Source organism: Silurus meridionalis, chromosome 13 (assembly GCF_014805685.1).
Source record: "Silurus meridionalis isolate SWU-2019-XX chromosome 13, ASM1480568v1, whole genome shotgun sequence".
NCBI classification, from domain to species: Eukaryota; Metazoa; Chordata; class Actinopteri; order Siluriformes; family Siluridae; genus Silurus; species Silurus meridionalis.
The window spans coordinates 19,465,491-19,491,033 of NC_060896.1; the positions used below are offsets into that span (position 1 = coordinate 19,465,491).

The 25,543-nt window shown below is 34.9% G+C and overlaps 2 protein-coding genes across 2 annotated transcripts; one reads left to right on the forward strand and one right to left on the reverse strand.

Annotated features, from left to right (window-relative positions):
* Positions 1–1,975: 1,975 nt before the first annotated feature.
* shkbp1 (SH3KBP1 binding protein 1) lies at positions 1,976–15,964 on the forward strand. Its single transcript, XM_046865150.1, has 18 exons — positions 1,976–2,186; positions 3,534–3,587; positions 3,681–3,726; positions 3,822–3,895; positions 5,023–5,081; positions 6,112–6,192; positions 6,945–7,115; positions 7,460–7,550; positions 8,184–8,374; positions 8,843–8,958; positions 9,416–9,503; positions 10,544–10,660; positions 11,402–11,572; positions 11,900–12,055; positions 12,522–12,618; positions 12,851–13,035; positions 13,164–13,290; positions 14,519–15,964. Exons 1-18 carry the CDS (start codon positions 2,137–2,139, stop codon positions 15,048–15,050), a joined length of 2,406 nt encoding a protein of 801 aa, XP_046721106.1. The 5' UTR covers positions 1,976–2,136; the 3' UTR covers positions 15,051–15,964.
* A 4,153-nt stretch (positions 15,965–20,117) lies between these two features.
* On the reverse strand, positions 20,118–25,272 carry esrrd (estrogen-related receptor delta). Its single transcript, XM_046865151.1, has 7 exons — positions 25,134–25,272; positions 23,799–24,130; positions 23,202–23,318; positions 22,604–22,714; positions 21,301–21,462; positions 20,929–21,198; positions 20,118–20,597 (listed from the first exon to the last, which is right to left on the reverse strand). Exons 1-7 carry the CDS (start codon positions 25,190–25,192, stop codon positions 20,353–20,355), a joined length of 1,296 nt encoding a protein of 431 aa, XP_046721107.1. The 5' UTR covers positions 25,193–25,272; the 3' UTR covers positions 20,118–20,352.
* Positions 25,273–25,543: the final 271 nt, after the last annotated feature.

Genomic DNA, 25,543 nt, shown 5'->3' on the forward strand with positions numbered 1-25,543 from the left:
AAGAAAACTACAAGCTTGAAATGAGTGATAGTGTCCAGAAATCTATTTAATAGTCTTATATTTAGTTTATTGCAATCATATTATAAGGAATTGTAGATACACAATATTTGTACCTACGACCTAATTTTTTTGAAGTGAAGTTTAATGTGGCTAACAATTCACATGCACAGCTGCCTGTTCACGTCATCACACACTCATCTCAAAGACATTGTTTATAAACTTCCAATCTGTCATGTTGGAACAGGTTTGGATTTCCTAATTCAAGTGAAGGGAAAATATAATTGAACACCTGAAATTTCCGGACATATTTGGTGCTTCCTCAAACTGTTACCACAAGGTTTGAGGTAACAGTTTGAGGAAGCACCAAATATGTCCGTAAGGAAGATTTTAAATTTTGAATGTCCATTAACTACTGTTTTTCAGCATTGCGACATCTTTTTCTTCCTTGTAACTGATAACAGTTTTATATAATAGTTAGCGCATAGAGAATTCTTTATAATGGGCAACATGTATGGGTTTAAAGTGTATTTTATATCAGGTATTCTCCATTGAATTGACACTCAGGGGCAGACACAGGACCTGCTAAAAAGATTATTTCTAGGCTTAGGATCATTGTCTAGCAGGAAATGTGGAAAGGCAATCAACCAATCAATTAACTAACTCTCCTATAAATTACTTTTAAACATTTATTTGTAGTTGAAAATTTTAATCCAACAACATACTCGAAAAATTCCACTCTTGTATTCATTCAAACCATATTATATTTAGAACCTACATTGAAAAAAAAGTTATAATTTTGGGACAACATCTTTTCTCACTATATCAGTATACTGAAAATATAATCAGGAGATTATATATATATAATCTCCTGATTATATTTCCAGTATATATATAGATATATACATACAAAAGATACTGTAAGCATGTTTGGGAAGAGAGAATAACATCATGGTTTACACTAGACAATATCCTCTATGCACACAAGCCTCTCAGGTGCTTGTTCAGTCCTACTTCTGCTCATGAGTAGACCACTACCACAAGTCTGCATTTGAGGGTCATTTAAACCTCTGCATCTGAACAAAAATGCAGCACCACAGCTTGCTTCAACCTTCCTAAGTTCTTCTACACCACCCGATTGCTACACTCTCTCCACTGGCTTTCTGAAGCTGCTCGTATCAGATATAAATCATAATATTTGCCTGCTAAGCTAAAAACTAACTAGCACCTCTTCCTCACAGCACTCGTCTCAACCTGCACTGCACCAAACTCCCTCCCTCTAACACTGTTTGACAGACACCTCCATCTCTCAGGGTACAAAGAAGACATGTTTTAAGACTCTTCTCTGTTCTGGCATCCAGGTGGTGGAATGAACCTTCACTTGATGTAGTAACAGTTGAGACAACAGTTCAAACAATTTTTAAAGAGCTACCTTTCCCAGAAGCATTTTCTATTAAAAAAATATAATAATAAGCAATAAATAAAATATTTTTAGAGTGATAGCATTCTTAGTATGTGATCAAATGAACCACTATCAAAATTTATTTATTGATAAACAATGTTGTAAGTTGATGAACAGCTTATTTAGGAAGACATGTAACACAGCCCTACAACATGTTAGATCAAAAAGTCAAGCTTGCTGCACAGTCTCAAAAAGCATTTAAAAACATATGAATTTTAATTTTAAATAGATTTTTTTCAAATTTTGCAAAATGTAATGCTAATTATTATTTAAATAATTAAATTAACCATAGTTTTCTATAGTGCTTTGTTGGATGATTTTTCAGATAAACAGATTTTTTTTTTTCAATAGCACCCTAATAACATTTATACATTAATAGTAGTGTATAAAAAAGTGTAAATTGATGTTTGTTTTTAATATCTTCCTTTCTTTAGGTTCTGATTATTTGTCTGTTGTTTCAATTAATGACCATTAGGTGTCAGTGTTGAAAAAAAGACTCAGGAAGGCGGAAGCGTAAAATAAAACCGGAAGTTATTTCCTGGGGCGTTTGATAGATGGCCGGAGTTATTCTTTAGAAAGCTTAGCTTTTTGTATTTGTGTTTTGTTTTTGCTATGAAGAACCGATAATTTGTACGACATTGTTATAAACATGCCTTTGCTCTGATCTGGACGATGTCATGGCGCGTGTTGCTGGAGATATTATTCATTTAAACGTGGGAGGAAAGAGGCAAGTGAGGCAGAGCTGCAAACTTTCTGCCTGTTTGCTCTCAAATGATGTTATTAAAATTAATTCTCATATATGTTTATTACGTCGCGTCTAACGGTTTTTTCTAATTAATACAAATAGATGTAATGTTTCTTTTTGCTTATATTACAAGTGGCTATGAGCTGAAGCATATTTAGATTTTAATCTAGTTACAAAGATCGTATGTATGCATTCATAAATGTTATCTATCTATCTGTCTGTCTGTCTATCTATCTGTCTATCTATCTGTCTATCTATCTATCTATCTATCTATCTATCTATCTATCTATCTATCTATCTATCTATCTATCTATCTTCATACAAAAGTCCGTCTATCTATCTATCTATCTATCTATCTATCTATCTATCTATCTATCTATCTATCTATCTATCATACAAAAGTCCTGTTATCTATCTATCTATCTATCTATCTATCTATCTATCTATCTATCTATCTATCTGTATGTCTGTCTCTCTGTCTGTCATACAAAAGTCCTGTTGTCTGTCTGTCTGTCTGTCTATCTATCTATCTATCTATCTATCTATCTATCTATCTATCTATCTATCTATCTTCATACAAAAGTCTGTCTATCTATCTATCTATCTATCTATCTATCTATCTATCTATCATACAAAAGTCCTGTTATCTATCTATCTATCTATCTATCTATCTATCTATCTATCTATCTATCTGTATGTCTGTCTCTGTCTGTCATACAAAAGTCCTGTTGTCTGTCTGTCTATCTATCTATCTATCTATCTATCTATCTATCTATCTATCTATCTATCTATCATACAAAAGTCCTGTTATCTATCTATCTATCTATCTATCTATCTATCTATCTATCTATCTATCTATCTATCTATCTATCTATCATCTATCTATCTATCTGTATGTCTGTCTCTCTGTCTGTCATACAAAAGTCCTGTTGTCTGTCTGTCTGTCTATCTATCTATCTATCTATCTATCTATCTATCTATCTATCTATCTATCTATCTATCTATCTATCTATCTATCTATCTATCTATCTATCTATCTATCTATCTATCTATCTATCTATATCTATCTATCTATCTATCTATCTATCTATCTATCTATCTATCTATCTATCTATCTATCTATCTATCTTAATACAAAAGTCCGTCTATCTATCTATCTATCTATCTATCTATCTATCTATCTATCTATCTATCTATCTATCTATCTATCTATCTATCTATCACACTTTAATTTTATTCTAACAACCTCCCAAAATAAACTTTTTAGCTTAAACAGCATTTAAATGTTTTATTTCTGGATCTTGATGAATAAATTCTAAATTATTTTAGGTTCAGTACCTCCAGGCAGACTTTAACATGGGTACCTGACACCTTTTTCTCAAGGTTGGTCTAATAATATTTTATATTAAATACTATTAAACCCTTCTTTAAAAACAATTGGGAACAAACTGAAATGAATCTAACACTTTTTTCAAGCCTCCTGAGTGGCCGGATCTCCACCTTAAAAGATGAAACCGGAGCGGTATGTGTTGTGTGTTGGCTTTTCTTTTAAAATTGGTTGTCAAAAGCAAGATGTATGTTTTTATTTCATATTCTTGTTACTTTTCTTGCTTGTAGATTTTCATTGATCGCGATCCTTCACTTTTCGCTCCAATTCTGAATTTCCTGCGCACTAAAGAGCTTCATCCAAGGTGATTTTGCATACTCGGTCTGGATTGTCACTCTAACAGCAAGAAATATGCCAATGTTGTATGTCTGGTTATATCTACACTGGTTTTTGAGAGTCAGTCTTTTCAAGGCTTCATAAGGCTGAACATGCTTATTACCTCTTTTAGGCATAGTGTCCACATTTATGCAGTCATTTATTTTATATTTTACTCAAATATTAGATTCAAATAACCTCCAGGTTTAATTTGAATTTCTGTAAATGTTTTGGACAAGAGATGCCCAAACTAAAGCCTACAGGACAAAGTTGGTCCCTGTTGAATTTTGATATGGTTGGACACGCCATAGTAAAGGGGGGAAAAAGAGGAAGAAAATGTAAAGGGAAAAAAAAAAAAGAGGAAGAAAATGACATTTACACAAATCCCATTTCTCATATAACATTTAACATTTGAGAAGCAAAATAACAGACTCTTAAATGTAAATTTTATTTGTCACACACATTCACACAGAGTACGACATGTAAATGGAATATAAAATAAATAAACATATACATAATATCGTGACAGCTGCAGTCTAATTAATTTTTAAAAAAAGCTTTTTAAAAAATAAGAACCAGCTTCATGTCTCTCTTTAGAGGTTACTGATATTACAAGCCTATGGCTGTATTGCATTATAGCTTGAATTGATGTATTATACAATGAACTGCATTGTACTATAAATTGGATTGTTTTAAAGTTTTCTTTGTACTCTAAATTTGATTAAACTTGAAAACAGCATCACTTAAGCAGATTACAAAGTAATGTTTATTTATTTCAAAATGTTATGAAATCAAAAATGAGAGTATCCATAGCAGCTGGCATATGAACTAAATACTGTTTTGTTATTTAACAGCATTTACTTTCAGCAGATGGCCCCTCAATAAAGGGCCCTTTGTAGAAAAAAAGTTTTGTGCACCTCTTTTCTAAACAAGTTGTGGTTGTCAATCAATATTAGTTTTTTACAGAAAATAAAGTAACAAGAAACACCAAGTAAAGTATCATGAATAAAACAGAAGTTCCAGACTGCACATGTGCATTAGATTGAAAAGCATTTTTGCATGAAATTGTTAAATGTTTGCATGTATTTTTAAAATCAGTGTCTGCACATTTTACAGGTCTATCGATGTGAGTTTACTGATGCATGAAGCTGAGTATTATGGAATCACACCATTAGGTAAGAATATTAGAGATAATTTATGGTGAATCGCATAGTGATTTTAGGCGCAGTGGTCTAAATATTTGCTCTGCCATCACAGATTCACATCCCAGACATTAAATAAGGATTGGAAACTAATTTTATGTTGGAAAGATGCCAACAAAGTGTGTACATGTGTTCCCAGAAAAAAATGAGCAGTGTCCAAATTGCGGAAATTCAGTTTAATACAATGATTTCTACACACAGCTAACAATTACATTCTCTCCTTCAGTAATGGTGAAAAAAAATATTGTTTGCTTTTATGACCCTAATAGATATTATTTCCTGTGTCATGGATTTGCACAGGGGCTTAAATATCTAATTTATAACATTAGAGGCAGCAGCATTTAAAACTGGAATCACTGTTTGTTGTACTCATCATCTAAATGAAGTTGTTTAGAAAATCATTTTACTTCATTAGCAAACAGAAATGGGTTGCCAGTTTACATTGGAGTTTTTTTTTACTTTTGCATGTTTAGTAAATGCACATATCTGTAGTAACTGTCCCATTATAATGCACATTACCACTGCAAACACATAGTTTGTTAATGCAATTAGATTTGCACTCCAAAACATCGTAGAAACAGCTTACATTTTTAACCAATGCCAGAGCAAGCACATGTACAACAGGGCATCAGGCTTAAAGCCTGAGTTTATATATATTAAAACTTTATTTATTTTTTGTAGCACCAGAGAAGAAAGAGGTAGAAAGTTTCTTACAGTGAGAATTTTTAACAGTGGAAAGATTATATTATGTACAATCCCAGTGGATAATTAAGTATACATTCATTAACTCTTTTCAATAATTACATAGTAATAATGATGCACAGAAACGTATTTATATTCCACGGCTTTAAAACTTTCACACCCCTTTTTCTGTTGTCCAATGGAAAATTTAGTTTTTTTTACACTAATATTGGCCAATTTTATTGGCTTAATGATATATAAATAATGATATTTTTAATATACATCAGCTTTATTAATATTTTGGGGTTTTTTTTGTCTTTAGTGCGTAAGCTGCAGCTGTGTGATGAACTAGATCGCTCATCATGTGGCTCAGTGCTGTTTAATGGCTATCTGCCTCCGCCAGGTGAGCCGTGTACGCGCACACACACACACATGCACGCACACACACATGCACACTCACAAGTTGCTTTTTTACCCCAAGAATAAAATGTCAGCTATATTGCATATAACATCAGTGTAGAAATGATAGAAGTAATTGTCTCATCTATGCAAGTATTGCAGTCTAGCTATTTACATTTATAATGTACCGCGATGACAGCTCCTGATCTTAATTACTAGTTGAATGGGTGAGCTGGCGTATGCTGCAAACTGCATCTTTTGAAATAATTGTGTATCCTGGGAAAACTCTTTTTAGGGTCAGCGTCCTTAAGATAAATGCAAATAATGTCAAAATCACAGGCATACACACTATATCTTTGTACAGCACTGTGCAAAAGTTGAATTTGTTCTTATTTTTTTGTTTACATGATAGCAAAAGCATTACTTAAAAAAAAAAAAAAAAAAATTACTTTCTACACATGCATAATCCATAATAAAGGTTCTTGTTTTTGACCAAAAAAATAAATAAATAATCAAGTGTAACAGTCAAAGTCTAGATAATCTGTGGCAGATTTGCCAAGATGCTTAGTAAAACTTGAAAACTAATTGTCTTTTAAAACTGCATAATTTGTACCTGAAACTACTATTTTAGAAATTCTAACAAATGAATGGAATTCAAATGAATATTGAGTTTGTTTAATGTATTAGTGTTTAACTTTGAGTTATTGTTCTTTAATGAATTCTGTACTATATAACCCGCAACTGTACGTGTCTCAGTGTATCCTGTAAAGCGCAGGAACAGGCACAGCGTTGCCGGGACTCAGTTCATGACTGGACGAGCCATCCCACTGGAAAGAGCCATGGTTCGTCGTAGCAACACAATGCCACCCAACCTGGGCAACTCAGGCATGCTGGCAAAAACTAGTGCAACAGAAGAGAAAATGTCAGGTATTTTCCTTTCTTTATACAAGCATGCTCAGAGCCGCAAATTATTCACCATTTAAGGTGCTGTTTTTGTACATGTTGCTCTCTAGACTAGTAATAAAAGAATCCTATCCCCTGGTCTAATGAAATGCACTTATGCAGTCAGCCATTCAGAGGTAATGTTTGTGACCTTCCTAGATTTAAGACTTGAACACGGAACGGCTGATTTTGAGATGCTGGTGACTGTGTTTAATAAATGATAGGTTGATGCGGTTTAGTCTGTGAGCATTTATGTTGAAGAAAGAGTGACTAGAGTGCAGGTTTGGAAAAGGTCCACCTTGCGAAACCTCTCTCTGTTGTTTAATCAGGTCCGGGTGCAGATCCAGGAATGGTTCGGATCATATGTGGGCATCACAACTGGATTGCAGTGGCTTATGCACAGTTTGTGGTGTGTTACAGGTATGTGCGTAACTAGTAAATACACTATATGGACAACAGTTAAGACATGGGAATTGTTGTGGTTTTCATTTTAGTGAGAAGGACTGGGCTCCAGTCTTCCAGTTCATCGGAAAGGTGTTTGGAAGATTATATTTGATTAGATTACATTAGATTAGATTCAGCTTTATTTTCATTGTGCAAAGTACATGTACAAAGCCAGTGAAATGCAGATAGCATCTAACCAGAAGTGCATAAGTGGCCTATTTACAAAAAATAGCAATGTGGTAAATGAGGGTATGTGTCTATATGTGCATGGGTGAGAGTGATTAATCTACAGATGGTGCAGTAAAATATGGTATATATTGTAATATACAGTATAACTGCACAAGAATTGTGCTGTGAATACGACATGCTTAAATAAAATGATCAACATATTTGAATGCATGTATGATACAGAATAAATATGGATGGAATATACAGTAGTGCAATGATGCACAATTTATGAATATTGCAAAGAGGCATAGTGGATGAAGCAGTGCAATATAGACAGAAAGTGACATTTTAACAATAGGCAATGTCTGAATTATCCCAATTATTAATTACATAATTGCGATAAAATAAAAATCCTCTTGCCCTCTTTCCCTTCAATTTCAGGGTTAAGGAGTCGACAGGTTGGCAGCAAGTGTTTTCGAGCCCCAGATTGGACTGGATCATTGATCGGGTCGCACTCAATGCGAAAGTCATGGGCGGGTCACTAGCAGACAACGACAAGATGGTTGCGGTGGCGTCTGGTACAGAAATCATATTATGGGCAGTCTGCGCTGATGGAAATGGAAATGAGATTGGTACGATTTCTTTTTATGGTTTAGAATTGAAACGAGAAATTCACTAGATGCTTTATAACTTCCTAATGCAATCTTTCTAGTTCGTTCCAGGAACCATTAGCACTGTGTAACATAACTGAAATCACGCAGACTCTCACTGTCAGCACTTGGAAATATTTTGTCTGGATATAGACGATTCAAAAGCATTATTGTTGCCATTTAAATAGTGCCATCGCACCTTTGTACATTAGTAAGTGCTTTTTAGGCAAAGAATGTTTTTTAGTTTGAGACTCTCCACCCCAACGGATTGTATTCATAATATATAATGTGTATTTAATGTAATGAACTGTTTATATGTTCATCCATAGCTATTCCAGAAAAAAATGCTGCTATACACAATTACTACAGATATCAAATAAGTGAACAATATTACACTCTAATAATTGCTGATAAAAATATAAAGTTGAAATGTATTTTATGTTTTTGCAGGTGTCTTTAGCTTAAGTGTGCCAGTGGAGGCTCTGTTCTTTGTAGGGAATCAGCTCATCGCCACAAGCCATACTGGGAAAGTGGGTGTGTGGAACGCTGTAACCAAACACTGGCAGGTTGTTTATCTTTCTGTTTAAATCAAATATATATCGTAATGTATCGTAATCTTTCAGGGGGGGAATTAACAGGGACATAGTGTTTTTTTTTTTTTTTTTTCTTTTCTTCAAAGACACTTTTTTTTGTAATTCAGAGAAAACTTTAATAATTACATCTTTAAAAATATTTCCAACTATTTTTTTCTTCAGATTTGAAGTGAAAAATAAAATTAGAACCAGATATGCTGCTGTTCTTTCCAGTGACTGTATTACTACAATCATTTTTGTAATAAATTGTGCAAGAGCAAAAATCAGATGGTAATGAGCAGTCTTGGTGTGATCAGTTCTCTCGAGATTTGCACAATCATATGACTTTATATTTATTCATATGTATTTTCTTTTTTTATATTTCTTTGTTGTTATATATAATTTTATCTAAATGGAAATATCTTGTTATTGTGTCTGCACATGATTATAGAATCAGGATGTGGTTCCCATAAACAGTTATGACACAGCAGGCTCCTTTCTTATCCTTGGCTGTAATAACGGCTCTATTTACTACATCGGTGAGTATTATGAGGTTCACACCATTCACTTTACATATGTTTTGCTGAAGTGGTAATACGACACTTCCCAACCCTAACAATGGCAATCATTTTTAACATATCGAACATTCATCAATGTTTAAATAATTAACAAAAAATTGACATTCGCGCTTGCTTTGTAGCGTATATAACAACGGATCTCATTTATCTTGGATTTTTAAATAAAAATGGTATGAGCGCATTCAAATTGTTGGAATTCAGCTATGTTGCAGTGATTAAAGTGACCTCTGCATTTGGATATATGACACAAAATGAAACATTAAGTCTCCTCCGCTTCCTTGGTAAAATTCGCATTTATTGATTGCATTATTTTGTGTTTATATACAATGCAAGCTAATTGACACAAATGTGAACAAGAATCTTAAAGTTTACAAAATCCGACAATTAAAATGTCATCTTAGAGAAGTAATGCCCTTCTGCTCAATGTGTAATTGCCAGATTTATATATATTTATTTATAACTACAGACACTTGGTTACTTTGTAGTGACAGTATTTCACACACATTTAAGATATCGACGCTCCCCACTTTACGAAAATTTTGCTGATATGAACGAACCTGTCCTGAGAGATTTGTTCGAGGTCGAAAAAATAAAAAACGGAGGAGAGCCGCTGCTAGCTAGTCGTCTACCGTAACGAGTTTTTTTTTTTTTTTAAAGTGCATTTTTTTTATTTTTTATTTTTTTATCAATTTGTATTCTTTTTTCAATGACTTAATACAAAATATTGTAAACAGTCTTTCGAATTGTTTTAGTATATTGTATTGTTTATTTGATAGTTATTTATAGCTCTTACATCATTAGGAGATATGCATATAAATTAACGAACACACTAACAACTTACAAATAAATTCATAGTACGAACGGTCATTCGGGAACGTAACTCGTTCGTAATTTGGGGAGCGTTTGTATTGTGAAATATATTTATTGTTTCATGTAATCTTTTGAATTATCCACAATTTGTCTAAATTTCCACGTGCAATTGGTTTGTGTTTGTGTTTTAGATGTACAAAAGTTTCCATTAAGGATGAAGGATAATGATTTACTGGTGACTGAGTTGTACCGAGATCCCAGCGAAGATGCCATCACAGCACTTAGCGTCTATTGTACACCAAAAACGAGTAAGATATACACGTACACACACACACACACACACACACACACACACACACACACTACATAATATTTAACAGTTTTAAAGAGCAGTATACATAATTTTTTTTAATGCTATACTGACAAGATTATTCCTGTCGGGTTCTACACACAAATCTGTGAAGATTAATGCAGTGGCACATAAACAATATAAAAAATCTTACACTTTATACAGTGAAAAGTTTTCAACAATTAACTCTCTTTTGATGCTATTATTGATTTATACATTTAAAACAATGGATTTTTATTTGAAAATAATGACAGTAATATATGGGTCTGTGGTGGAACTGTTTGAGAATGAAAAATATTACATTTTATTTATTGTTATATTGGTATTTAAAAGAAGTGACATGCTATTGAAAAACAAAATCAAATTTGCATCACAGAGGTTTAAAAAGCCCAGAGACTAAAATATTGCTCCATTCAGGTGCAAATAAATTAAATTAAAATGCAGACATAAATCCAACTTTCAAACACTGTGTCAGAGCTCCACAGTTTAACATCGGAGTACACTGATTTGAGTGTGGGCTGAAAAATACTTTGGGGGGTGGGGATAATCATGGAATGCATGTTGCTGATAGTTAAGGTTAAGATAGTGAACTTTATAAATACACGGTTTATGGATTCAAGCAATTTTAAGGACATTGCACAAGCGATTTGAAAAAGACTATATTGAAAATGAAGCATGTTATATTGTGTTTGTGTAACAGGTGACAGTGGGAACTGGATCGAAATTGCATATGGCACCAGCTCAGGAGCTGTGCGTGTGATTGTTCAGCACCCCGAAACCGTTGGCTCGGGGCCGCAACTCTTTCAGACATTCAGTGTTCATCGGAGTCCTGTTACTAAAATAATGTTGTCGGAGAAACACCTTATCTCAGGTACAACATTGCAGACAGACACACACACACACACGCTTTTCTTTTGCTTTCTAAGTACAATCTTATGTACACCATTCGGACTGGTCAGCCGAGGCATTAACAGCTATTTCTTAATGACAGCTATAAACTGAAATATTTGTCACTACTTTGTATTCCTATTGAGTTTACAAAACAACATATTTTCTCTTAAGATCTAGAAATAATTGCCACACAAATTTTCAGAATGATTTCAAATATGAAACCATTTTGCACTGTTAAAATCTGTATATTATTTATTGATGAAACACCTACAAGTATTGGCATCTGTGTGTATTTGTGCATTTGCAGTGTGTGCAGATAATAACCATGTGCGCACCTGGACTGTAACACGGTTCAGAGGAATGATCTCCACTCAACCAGGCTCCACCCCCCTTAGCTCATTCAAAATCCTCTCACTGGATGATCTTGATGGACATGCAGGTTGCAGTGCTGGCACTGAGATAGGTAAGCAATTCTAAAAATAAAAACAAAAGAAATATCAAGGGCACCCCTTTATGCTTTTATCCCAAAAATAGTTGCTCAAGCAAGAAATCTCATTAGTAAAGAAATGTATGATTTGAGCATGCTTATATCATTGTACACCTTTTTAAGATGTCGTCATTTGGCTTTTAAAAAAAATCTGAAAATAATAACAAATAAATAAAAAAGTTCCCATTTTTGGATTTTTATTAGTTAAAACATTTTAGATCTTGAAGCCTTACCCCCTACTTGATCTAATATTTGGGGAGAGGATTTTCTTTCCTAAGAAAGAAACTAATTTTTCCTTTAATATGCTCGGTACTATTTTCTTAGCTTTCTTACTACTTCCTACAATCTGTTTATATATATAAATCTGTATTTATATATTGTGTAAAGAAACATATGTGGTCCTTTTTGTTTATTTATTTATTTATATTGACACGTTTCCCAGGTCCATATGGAGAGAGAGACGAGCAGCAAGTGTTTATCCAGCGTGTCGTTCCCGACACTGATAAGCTTTACGTACGTCTATCCTCTAATGGCAAAAGGTAGGAAAGATCTTTTTAATGTTTCAATCAATTTGTTTCTATTCAATTTTTTAAAAAAAATTTAGGTTATAAAAAAAATTTCACAGTTCTCCTTTATCAAATTATCTAGAAAATAAAGCTTGTGCCAAATAAACTCTGTCGCTTTGGAAAGCCAGCAATACGGATGCAATTCAAAGTAACTGAGGAAGAACATAAGTGAAATGCTCAAATGAACAATGGTGCATGTACACAGGGTGTGTGAGGTGCGCTCTGTGGATGGGACCCCAATTACAGCTTTCGTGGTTCACGAGTGTGAGGGGTCCAGCCGCATCGGGTCACGGCCACGCCGCTTCCTGTTCAGTGGCCATGGCAACGGTAGCATTCAGATGTGGGACCTCACAACAGCCATGGAGATTGCAGCAAAGGTGGACATAAAAGGCAAGTGAATTAATACAGAAGAAATCACGAGAAAGGGAGGGTTAGGGTTGGCATTTCATTAGTGCATATAAAGGCAGAAGTTCCAAACTTTAATCAAAGTATTTTAACTTGTGTTTGCCTGTGTGCAGCACTTGGAGGTCCCACTGAGGAGGAGCTGTTGGAGTTGTTGGATCAGTGTGACTTGGCACTGACCAGAACACCAGACATGAGTCCTGCTGCCTCGCTCACACACTCTTCTCGCAACTCTACCTGCAGGTAAACACACACACATTTATTACATACGTATACACTTGAAGAGGGACATCAAGGAGGGAGATAAATGCTTATCAAAGGCACTTATCAGATGCTTACTGGTCCCCAACTAGCTAACTCCAAATCAACTAATGTATTTATGTACCAAGCTCTAAATATGTTCGCATATTAGCTAAACAGAATAAAGGTTAGTAACAGTCGTTATTTTTTTGTTAAAGAGGGCTTCAAAAATGTCTCTAATGTTCTCCTAACGTCGTCGTCGTCTTCTTCTTTTTCTTCTTTCGGCACAGTGACCCCTAATGGGAGTGATCCTTGTAAAGAGTGATCCTAACATGATCCTTGTAAAACAAAAATGCCCATTACACATATATTAATGGGCTGTTATGCTCTTAACAACACTAGACAATGTTTTTTCCCGATTAAATATGCATTAAAAAGTCTTCCAGAATGTCTCTAAAGAAAATCTTTGAGTTCTTATTAAGTATTGAAGTGTCGGACCTCGAATAGCTGCTAGCTTTTGACTGTTGAAATGCTGTAAGATAAGTTTTTTGCAATGCTATTAGGAATATTAAAATGTCTTGCTTTACCTACCTTGATTCTGCTATGAAAATAGGCATTGATGCAGGTATGGAATTAATTAATTTATTAATATTGGTTGTCTCTTGTAAAAAGGTGAAGTTTGTTAATATGCATATAGTTTCATACTTTCATTCATATTTATTTAAACAAGTGCAATTGTGTACTTTTTTGGAAACACTTCTACATATACATATTCTGTGCATTTCTTTATAAATGATAATGAAATTCCCAACAAAGAACCATGAAACTCTAATTTGATTGAATAAAAAGTACCTGTTTCACTTCACTTGTTCCTTTTATATATCATTCATTAATTTGCATTTGTTTCACCAGGTTTTCTCATCCATTTCTTTTTTTTTTTTTTCATCCTTCCTTCTTTGTTTCCTTCTTTTCTTTTACCACAGTTTTTTGTTTCCTTGCTTGCTTGTCCTTTTTTTATTTACATTTTTTTTCTTACTCTTTATTCACTCGTCCTTTCTGGCAGATTTATTTCTTTTCCACAGTTTATTTCCTCTACATTTCCTACCCTTTATTTAGTTTGTTATTTTTTTCCTGTTTTCTTAAGTCACGTGGCTGGATGTGATGAGGTGAACAATTTTAGTTTCAGTTACTTTATTGAAATTCTTCTGTCTTTTTTTTTCCCTCTCCATAGTCTGCAGTCCCAGTCGAATGAGAGTGCCCGTGTTGGTCCTCCTGGCGCTCGTGGTGCCACTCTTCCACGACCTCAGCAGGCTTTCTTAAGAATGCGTGATATTCCTCCCCATCTCGGTGTCAGCATGAGCTCTCTCAGCAGCAACACGGGCGAACGGGAAAAGGACCGGCACCAGGAACGAGAAAGAGACAGGGATGGTCTTTTTGCCCCTCGGAGAGGCAGTTTTGTAGAGCGATGTCAGGAACGAGCCAAGATCTCAGACTTTGCGGGAACAGAAGCTCGGCTCGGCCTCAGACCACATTTATCATCATCTGCGTCCAGGTGGCCTTCCCCTGCTGTCCCGTGCCATGCCTCTTCATCAAATCTGAGCACAAACAGATCACAGACACCCATATCTCCACGACGGGGACAGACTTTGCTTGTAGGTGAAACCACACCCCCTGATGCAGGGCCTAAAGCAGAAAGCCCCAAAAGCCCCTCTTCCCCACCACCCACCAGTCCCAAGCCACATATGAATGAGACCAGCTTCTAATTGGCTGACTTATGAAAATACTGCTTAGTTAACATCTTAGTGGACACACCCACTTGCACCTATTGCTAACTGGACATTTTTTCATTCCCTTTTTTTTTCTCAATCATTTATTTATCTTTTCTTGAGATAAGGTGTGTCCTTCAGGGCTGCATTAAAGAAGTATTGGAAACCTAGGTGTCCAGATGCTTACGCTTCCAGGAAATTTCTACTGTGTAAATTTAATACAGAGCTACTCAAGAGTATTATGTTAGAATATATGGAATGATGTGTTAACCTATGCATTTTAACCTTCAGTCAGTTTTTTTCTTTTCTCTCTATGCTAGCTAGTCTTATGCTGATATTTTACATCATGGTTTGTGATCTTACTGTATGGTGTTTAAAATAGGTGAAATGAGTAGACAAATCCCTAGGACAAGACTAATAAGGGCTCCTCGAGGTTACTCATAAATACTGCCTGCTGACAGACACAATCACACATGCACATTATATTTTTTACGTTTTATTCACGGGTGTAAGCTTGTGATGTTCTTTTAGAGATTCAATCACTGGCCTGAAAATATTGAAAGTTTTGTTCATTTTGCTGTCTTTATTTTATTTTTTTTCTTCTTCACATAATCATGTTGAATAGTATAAAACCCCTTAAATTCCCAGCTTGTTATTTTGGTCATTCATATTAAAGTTCATTACACATCAAATGATATTAATTATTATAATTAAATTAATTCTAAAAATGAGAACGGTCACACAGTTGTGTTAGTGCTTATTGTTTGTCTGACCTGTAGGTGCATGTGCTGGGAATTTAATAGGTTTAAATGTAGTAAATATTCAGTATGCATAAGTATCCATACAATGTATAAATATCTGTATATTCCACTTCATGTCACATCAAAGTCAAATAAATATTGTACAACAAACACTTTTCTGAAGCACTTTCATGTTGCACAACTCTTAAAACTCTAATTCTTGCATTGCAACCAACATTTAATTAAGGATTAAAACATAAAAGTTGGTTCTGTAATCGAAACAACCTGTAGAGTTTTATTCCCCTTGAATATTCTTGGCTCCTTGGTTTGCTCCCTTCCTACTTAATGCTACTGGCCTGAGCTTACTGACCGTTAGAGGGCGCTAAAAAAAACTGGTGCTTTTGTCTTTATTCCTAATGCCAGACTTTTCAAGACCTGATTGAGGTGCTATTTTTAATGTAACTTTTAATATCCTTGTGTGAGGATGGTTTGGCATCTGATCGGGTGCATCCACACCAAACCACTGTTTAAGACCTTTCGGTGATTGAAGTACACGATAAGGCTCTCAATAAGAATTTTATTCTTCAATTTCTGTTTGTGGTATGAATTGTGTATTTGTGTAGCACTTTTAACAATTGTCATAGAAGCTTTACAACAAGAGATTGAAAATCTAGATTTGATTTTAATATATACGTTTTTTTCTAATAAACTGTAGTCGGAGGGTATTGTGGCAAATAGGGGGAAAACACTGAATAATGATGATAATAAATCTGCTGTAGTAGTTTTAATGAAGTCTGTTTTGTTGAAGGAGATTTGAGTTAAAAAATGTGAAGAAAAAAAAAGTCCTAATCCATCAAAATAAAACAGTTTGTATTAATTGCAAACCAAAACCATTTTTGATGGATTCTAAGTAATCCCACCCATGGTAATGTCATGTATCTTTACTCGTATAGATGCTGTGAGTGGTCTCGAACTGATGAGAACTTCAGGCAAATGTAGAGCATCAGGTTAAATCAGAATCACTAGTATCTCAGGATACTGCTGGCCTCGATAATCTGCTGTCACTGATTATCCGTCCTTGCACACTTTTCCATTGCATCCATTGTCCCTGCTGGACAAGCATGATTTTCTTATTTGCATCTTCTTGTTTCTGCACCTCCTCAACCACATGCTCTGTTTGCTCTGGAGTCATGGCTTTGTCAGGTGGGTCTTTTTGTAGCCTTCACTTGCTGCAGTTTTTTGTTTCTGTGCTCATTTAGATTTTCAATATTACCTCAGAATTTAGTTAGTCACTATTTAATATTTATAAAAAGTTATCTATAGTAAGACGTAACAAAATATACTTTGTACATCTTTTTATATGCTTCCTTGAACATTTGACTACTTAAGCTGGAGAACAATTACAGAATCTAAAAATAAAATGTTAATTCTATTAAAGCATTTTTTTTCTCAAATAATTATTATAATATACAATCTATAATTTATGAACCCAGCTATTAGGGTTGCACAAGCCAGTGCACTCTTAGTGACTGTCCCAAGCCCGGAAAGAAAAAAAGAAAGAAAGAAGAAAGAAGAAGAAGGACAATCTATAATTAATTATTAATGATGCCAGAGCAGCATGTGGTACATATCAACTAATTAAAGCCACTATGTGTTCTTCCTTTTGGTCTCGTGGAACTAAGAATTGTATTTTTGTTTCAGATACCGGTTCGATGCCAATATACCATAGATATGCAGGATCTAAATTATTGCCAGTGCAAGGCTTTTCTTACAATACATTTCTATTTGGAGAGAAGTGATCATCATGGATCTCCCCTTTTCCAGCTGGGGGAAGTGTGATAACACAGGGACACAGGGTTGGTGTGAATCCCCAGTACAGTTTCAAATAGGAGTGCTAAGGGGAAATGTTTTTCTTTTTATTTGATATATTTTTATTTATTTATTTATTTTAATAGAGCATTTACATTTATGTAATTCTGAATTTAGGCATGTCATATATTTAGAGAAACAAACAATAGTAGCCTGTATATAATATAATATAATATAATATAATATAATATAATATAATATAATATAATATAATATAATATAATATAATATAATATAATATAATATAATATAATATAATAATATTTAACAGCTGAGTTGAGAAAGAGGAATTTAACACACTAACCCAGAAACTGGTGGGTCAAACTCCAATGATGGGTTCTTATACATGATTTATTACCACACACATGCATACATACCTACTGTACTTGGATGGATGGATGGATGGATGGATGGATAGATGTTATGCAGTTTTGAAAGCAGGCTGCTGCAGTGAGTTGACTGTTTGACACATTTGTTATGTGTTTGTTATACATCATGATTGAGAAGTTAATCCTTTGCAAGGCATCTATTGCCGATTTAGTTTCCCAAATCAGCTTAATGGGATTGTTTATAGAACTGTGGGAAGACAAAAGAACCTGGAATATTACCACACAGACCACATACCACTTTTAAAATCAAAACGGGGACGCTGGAGCAATGCTTATTAGATTTTTCTGTTTTTTATATTACTTAATTTTAATACTCCATCTAATGCAAGCAACAAATCAAGCACAGCCTAATATAACAAGCTGAACTATGATCTTTTTACATGACACAGTAGAAACTAATACAAAAAGGTCATCCAGACAAAAACAAAACAAATTTAAACAAACAAACAACAAAAACAATCAATATACAATAAATAGTTTATTTACAAATTAATAATGATAATCATTATTATAGTTAATAAATAAGATTAAATAGTCAATTATAGTGAAGTACAGTGAGATTTCATTTAAAAGCAAAATGATAAACTTTACATATTTAATAAAGTTTAATAAACATTTGATAAAGTTTAAACATTATTAAGTTAACATGGAAATTCAAAGAAGATATATATATATATATATATATATATAAACTTTTTCAATAACAAAACAACTTACAGTTAATCATATCTAAATATCACATTTTAAGATGAATTAATATATAAAACATTGGTAAATTTCCTTCATTCATAGGAAACAATTTTAGCCCTTCATTCACAGGATGTGTAGATTTACACTTACACATTACCTTTCAGCCCTTAAAGCACAGAATGTGTAAATTCACACATTACAGACTAAATTTAACTTGTTTTTGATTACAATATGCGCTCATGCTTGATATTTTCAGAACAGCACAGCATTATACGTATACTGTACAAATTACTACAAAGTAGCAGAAAACAAATGCAGTAGTATTCAGAATCTTTTGTTTATATTGCGTTCCATCATGATCTAAACACTGCTGTTAAACAATGTGTATTTCATTAAAAATCAAATAAGAACTCATTACATGGTTTTAAAACAAAATCTTCAAGAACCTCATTAAAACTCCTTCACATTAGAATACCTGAAACGTGAAAACCTTTCCCTGAAGTATTTTCATCTTGTACTGATATTTATCAAGTACAGTGCGAGCAGTCAGGTCCAGCAAACCCTTCTCTGCTGGCCTAAACACTATCAGAAGCACTGATCTACATTTACAACCTAAATTCTAATATTTGTTCTATGAAATTGTATTAATTTATTCCCAAAGAGTTTCTCTTGGCTGCACTGCTTCCAGTACGTGTATGTGGATATTAGATTTTTTGTCCAATTAGATTTCAGCCTCTATGTTCTGCCATGTCAATCTAATCTGCCCAGGGCCTTCAAAGTCAGTACTGCTGCCTCTTTTACCTTAGTCTCCTTAATAAATAGCTCTGTTTCTTTAACCAGTCAGATTTCAAATTGGCCTCACAGGGCAGCTAGCTGGCCCAGAATAGCATCAGCATTTTTCCGTCCTCTGATTGGTTGGTCAGAGGGAAACTGTTACAGCCAAGTTCGACTGGCAAAACACGTGTGTAGCTCTGCACACGTTAATACATCTGAGTTAGACTTTTTTATGCCTATGCAGGAAGAGAAATTTATTTGGTCTCGGACATACTTAAAAATATTTTTCAAGAAACGCTAGACATCGTGAGGAGGTCGGCCAACCCCGAAGCTAGCTAGCTTGTCCCAGCCCGGGAAAGGGCTTGTTCTCCACTTCCAGATCAGTGAATACGAGCGGTACCACTGGCTTACAGCCTCTGAGCTCTGAGTTTATTTCTATTTTTATGTTTATGTTTTTGTCATGTTATTAGACAAATATTGATTCTGAACTGCTGAACTGTAGGTGGCACAGTTGCGGTGGTAGTGTAGAGGTTTGGAGCTAGTTTTAGTAAAATGGTATTCACCCTCTATATGTGAAATGCCTCTTTCTCTGTAATGCCACACATTGTTATATTACGTTTTTGTATAGTATTGATGGTTATTGTGATAGTGGTGGTATTAAGAGGTGAATTAAGTTGGGTAAGTCCCCACTGAAGCCCCAGGTACCAAATGCACGGCCCGCCACTGATCAAGTACCAGAATTAAAACATCCCATCCCTTATCATTTTCAGCACTTTGAATGACCATAATTCCAAATGATTAAAAAACACTTTTACCCACATGCAAATTTCAATCATTCTAAATCTTGGTGTCCAGCATCTCCAAGAAAAGCTTGTGCATGGGCACGCGCTGTTGAAGGTGCAGACGGCGAAAACACTGCACAGCTCGGTGTGCGCTCTGTCTGAGTAGTGGCAGTGTCATCAGCAGTCTGCCTGCACGGTGTTGCTCAGCTACACGCTCATTCACCTCATAGTCCTGCAGTGCCTCATGGAGGCCGTCCTGAAACCGCAGCACACTGTCACCACTCTCCACATGCTCTGCATCTAAGAGTGGAATGGGAAATAATGGTCACATTAACCCTCTGACTATGATAATCATAGCACAATATTCATTCAATATTGAGCTATGATTATGTTAGCTATGATTATGTCAGCTTCTCAAGCTTTTTCCTTGAGAAGCTGACATCACACATATGTTGTATTACACAACTGAAAGAAGTGCGTATGTTTAATCGGTCCAACACAATTAGTCTTGGTTTTATCTCAGAACATCACAACAGATATTTAGACATGTATAACAACTGTGTACATGCTGCAAAATGTATATGTATGTATGTCTGCACATGCTTTGATTTGGAGTTGTGTATTTGTGTACCAGAGTTGGCGAGTGCCATGGCTCGGAGTGTTACAGCCTCCTCGTGGCTGATGTTGAGTTGTTGGTATTTGTCGATGAGGAGCCTCAGTGGTGTGTAAAGCTCCAGCAGGCCAGCGTTTCTGCACTGAGGCTCATTCATACAAAGATTTTCGGCAAACTGCAGTTCTTGAGTTGACGCCAGTGAACGCCACACCACACAGAGCAGCAGCGCTTCCATCCATCCACTTTGCAGCAGAGCCATCTGATCCACCAGTGAGAGTGAAGAAAACCCTGATGGACAGATCGGTGTGAGAGGATTATATTTCATAATCAGCTTTAATATAGAAGATTCGTGAATGGTTTATTATACTTTATTTTCCACTATGCTTTTACCTGGTATGTGTTTTGCCCAGCTGATCATGACCAGCAGTTCTCTGTTTAAAAGGTCACATAAGGTCATCAAGGTTTTAAGGTCACTGTCAGGAGCCATTGGGTCAGGAGAGGCTCTCAGTGGTGCTGGCTCAGAAGCCAACAGCTGAGAAATCACCTTATTACCTTAAAATAATAACAGTATTTCATCACAAATTGAATGCCAGTAAATGTCAATAAGCAAGGAAACACTAAGCATAAAATGAGGAGTTTTCATTTTTAAGGCATGAGCTAAATCTAATTTTAAATAGAACACTGGGGTAAGTTAGCTAGTTCTCCAACATTTTTAGACAGAATATGTAATTAAAATGAATATTAGTTTTTCCATGATATATTTATGATTTTAAATTCATATTATTTTATTAGCACACAATGTATTATTAATGCATTATTACTCTCACCTGAGTATGTCTGCTAATTTGTTGGATTAAATTACAGTAATCCCTCACCTATCGTGGGGGTTATTTTCCAGACCCCCCCGCAATAGGGGAAAATCCGCAAAGTGGCAAACTAATATGTATACAATACAGTATACAGAATACCTGTATATCTTAAGGCTTTATAAACCATCCCGCCACTCTTATAAACCTTTCCTCTGCTCTTAAACACTCTCAATATTGCTAAACCTGCATAATTTTAACATAAAAAATTCTATATGGGTACTCACCAGTGGATATTTTTTAGATTTTTATATTGTTTTACATTTTTTAGGCTAGAAAATGCTTATTTTACCGCAAAAATTATTAAAATAACAACAATTCTACCTATATAAAATCCCGCGATACAGCAAAAAATCTGCAAAACAAAATTAGATATGTTCCATGTAAAAAAGCCTGTGTTACAGTGAGACCACGAAAGCTAAACCGCGATGTGGTGATGGATTACTGTATTCCAAAAAGGTTCTAAATCATTTTGCTTGATGATAACCTAAAAGCTACACTTCAATTGTTTACATTGGTTACAGTGCAGAACTAAAGTAAACTAGATACATTCTAGGTAATTTTGAACATTGTGCATGACTGTTATTCTCCTGGTCTTTCTCCAAAATAAGCAGGACGAAAAATAGTGTAGTAAATCTATGATATGTGCAGTACATTTACTGCATTTGACAAGAACCCTTATCCAAAACAACTTACAACTAAGCAGTTGAAGTTTAAGGACCTTGTTCATAGGACCAGGAGTGGAAGATTGGTCATACTGGGATTTTAAACTCACAACCTTGCTTAAATGCATACAAATGTAAAATGATGAAGGTGAGCTGACTTACGGATGCTTTTAACCGGATGTGTGTATGGAGATTGGATGAAAACAGACAGGCCAGAATCCATGCGTCGTTTATACTTTTGCCTGCCTCCTCTTACGCGATCCATGCGTACGCCTGCGTACAGTAAACCACACACAATTATACAATGTCTTTCCAGTATGTAGAATTTTGCATATAGTCTGTAACATTATATGTACAACATAATTGCATATATAAGAATTGTATTGTAAGTAAATTCTTTTGTCAAATTCCTAACATAAGCCTTAATTTTACCCTCATTAACCATAAAAGTAATGATTTTCTGAAGATTCTGGCATGGGTTTGATACAGTTCACAACATACACACGGATGAATTTCTATTGTTACACACAGATACACAGTGACTCTCATGAGATGCAAGAGGGTAATGTATAGTTGTGATCTTGTGATCAGTTATTATTTAATAAAGTTTTTGTATTTACTCGAAAGCAACATGGAACAACCTACTTCTTCTAACTATAGTGGAGTAACACATACTAAACATACACCGCATAGGCATTTTGATCTTAACAAATAGACAGAAATATGAGTCTCTAATTATAAGCATTTTTACACAGCTCACCTTCACGCATCATTCCTGCCCTCAGGCATTTCTGGAAGCGGCAAGCCTGACACGATTTTCTCCGTCGCTTCGTTATCTCGCACTCGTTCACCACCGGACAGCTGTACTCAATGTTTCCTGTGGCATCCACATATAAAAAAAAACTGATTAGAAAAGTACCTACAAATTGTGGAGAAATCTGCAATGAATTATAAGGGATACTGAATTGCCTCTTGATAGGGTGGAACATTTTAGAACCATCAGAGAACAACATATGAAAAGGTTCTCACACATCTTTTTTTTTTGTCCTCTTTGCTTAAAAGAGGACAAAAACAGGATTAAGGCGTCTCCTCTACAGCTGCAACATTTTTTAATCAATATATTGAAAATGGCATTTTCCCATTGTTTGCAAATGGGACACTCGTGTGATCATAACAGCATATTGAGTCTTCACACACAAATCAATCCATGTATCTGTTACCCTGTCTGTTAGTTTGTCTTTCTCTATAATTGGAGAAATCTATCTCAACTCATCTTTTTGATTTCCTTATGGAAAACTCCTCGTAAGAATGTGAAGAGAATGGGAAGCAACAATCGGGATTAAAAGCACAATATTACCTTGAATGGTTCGCTTGAAGAAGGCCTTGCAGGCTTCGCAGGAAGCCACACCATAATGGTACCCAGAGGCAAAGTCTCCACACACTAGGCACAGGCGTTTGTGCCCATGGCTAAGTGAGGGGACATAGTCTCGGTTTAGGATGGAGACTGTCTGATGTAGCTCTTCACTCTCTTGTGCAGTGAAATGTGAAGGATTGAGAGAGGAAAATACACTGTAACCACTGCTCTCTGATGTGCTACTGAGGCTGTGTGGTGTTAAAATGGGGGAGTCAGATTTAATGGTTGGCTCTTGTGGAGAAGGAGGATCATCAGAAGATGAGAGTTCCAAGAGACTGTGAAGGAAGCACACCAGATTAAAGGACTGTTATAATCGATATTGCAAGTGATTATCTTACTTTTGTCATTTTCACAACAGAAAATGTCTCTGTATGTCAGTTAATTGATGATAGATATTAAATGAGCATTCAATGCTAAGTGCAATCACAGTATATATTTTTTTATTGTACATATGTTGTGATCCCATTCACCTATTTATATTATGCACTAAATGTATGTTCTTTATTTGTAATGAAAATATACATACAGTAGAGTGTGTAGCAAAAGATTATGCAAGTACCGGGACATACAAACACATCATGTAATGGAAAATACATTGTTGCCTAGTTACTCACACTGTCACAGTGAAATATTTTAATTTTATTATTTATTATTTCTATGATGTGTGCTATTTAATTGAATTGAATATTCCCTTGATTTATTTATTTATTCACTTTTTATTTATGCTGCTCTCAAAAGGGTCTCATCACAAAACTCCTTACTACTGCAAGGTGGATTAGACAAGAATTGCTAAAAGAGTGTTCATAGATCCACAATGCTAAAAGATATCAAAAATAATTAACAATCCAGGAACCTCATGTAAACATTTTACAATTTGAGAGAGACACTAATTTCACTAATATCTTACATACTAATTAGGACCAATGTGTTTTGTCCTGAAATATCTATACAATTTTATCTTATCGCTTATAATTTCATATAATTATGTATAAACCATGTTTTCACAGGTAACTATCTTTCTGATATTTATTTCATTTCAGACATTGACATTTTACTTCACTTTAGTAACAGGTTATGAGAGATGGTAGTCCAATTATTGTTTTTAGTTGATAAAAAAACGTTAGCATGTTATATATATTACATTATATTAAAAAGGCATATACATTATATCTACACAGACTGATATTAAATAGTAAAACATAGGGTCAACATTCTTCCCATGTAATTAAATGACTCAAGTGTATATACATATTACATATGATTATCTCAGAAACGTACCTGTTTTCTTGATTGAGAAATTGAAAGTTCTCACTTAAACAAAAGTCCTGCACCTCCATGTTTTAAAATCAGTCAGAACACAAAAGGAGAGTTGCAAATGGCAAAATTAGTAGTATGAAGGGGAACAGAAAACGAGAGAGAGAGAGAGAGAGAGAGAGAGAGAGAGAGAGAGAGAGAGAGAGAGAGAGAGAGAGAGACAGCAGTGCTGACACTAATGTTTCAGGCCTATTTAACTGCTGAGTTAAGAGGGAGGAGTTTAACACAAGCTAATCCAGATACAGGTGGGTCAAACCCTGCTGATGGGTACTTCTACCTGACATATCAGACAGACAGACAGACAGACAGACGGACAGACAGACAGACAGACAGACGGACGGACGGACGGACGGACGGACGGACAGACAGACAGA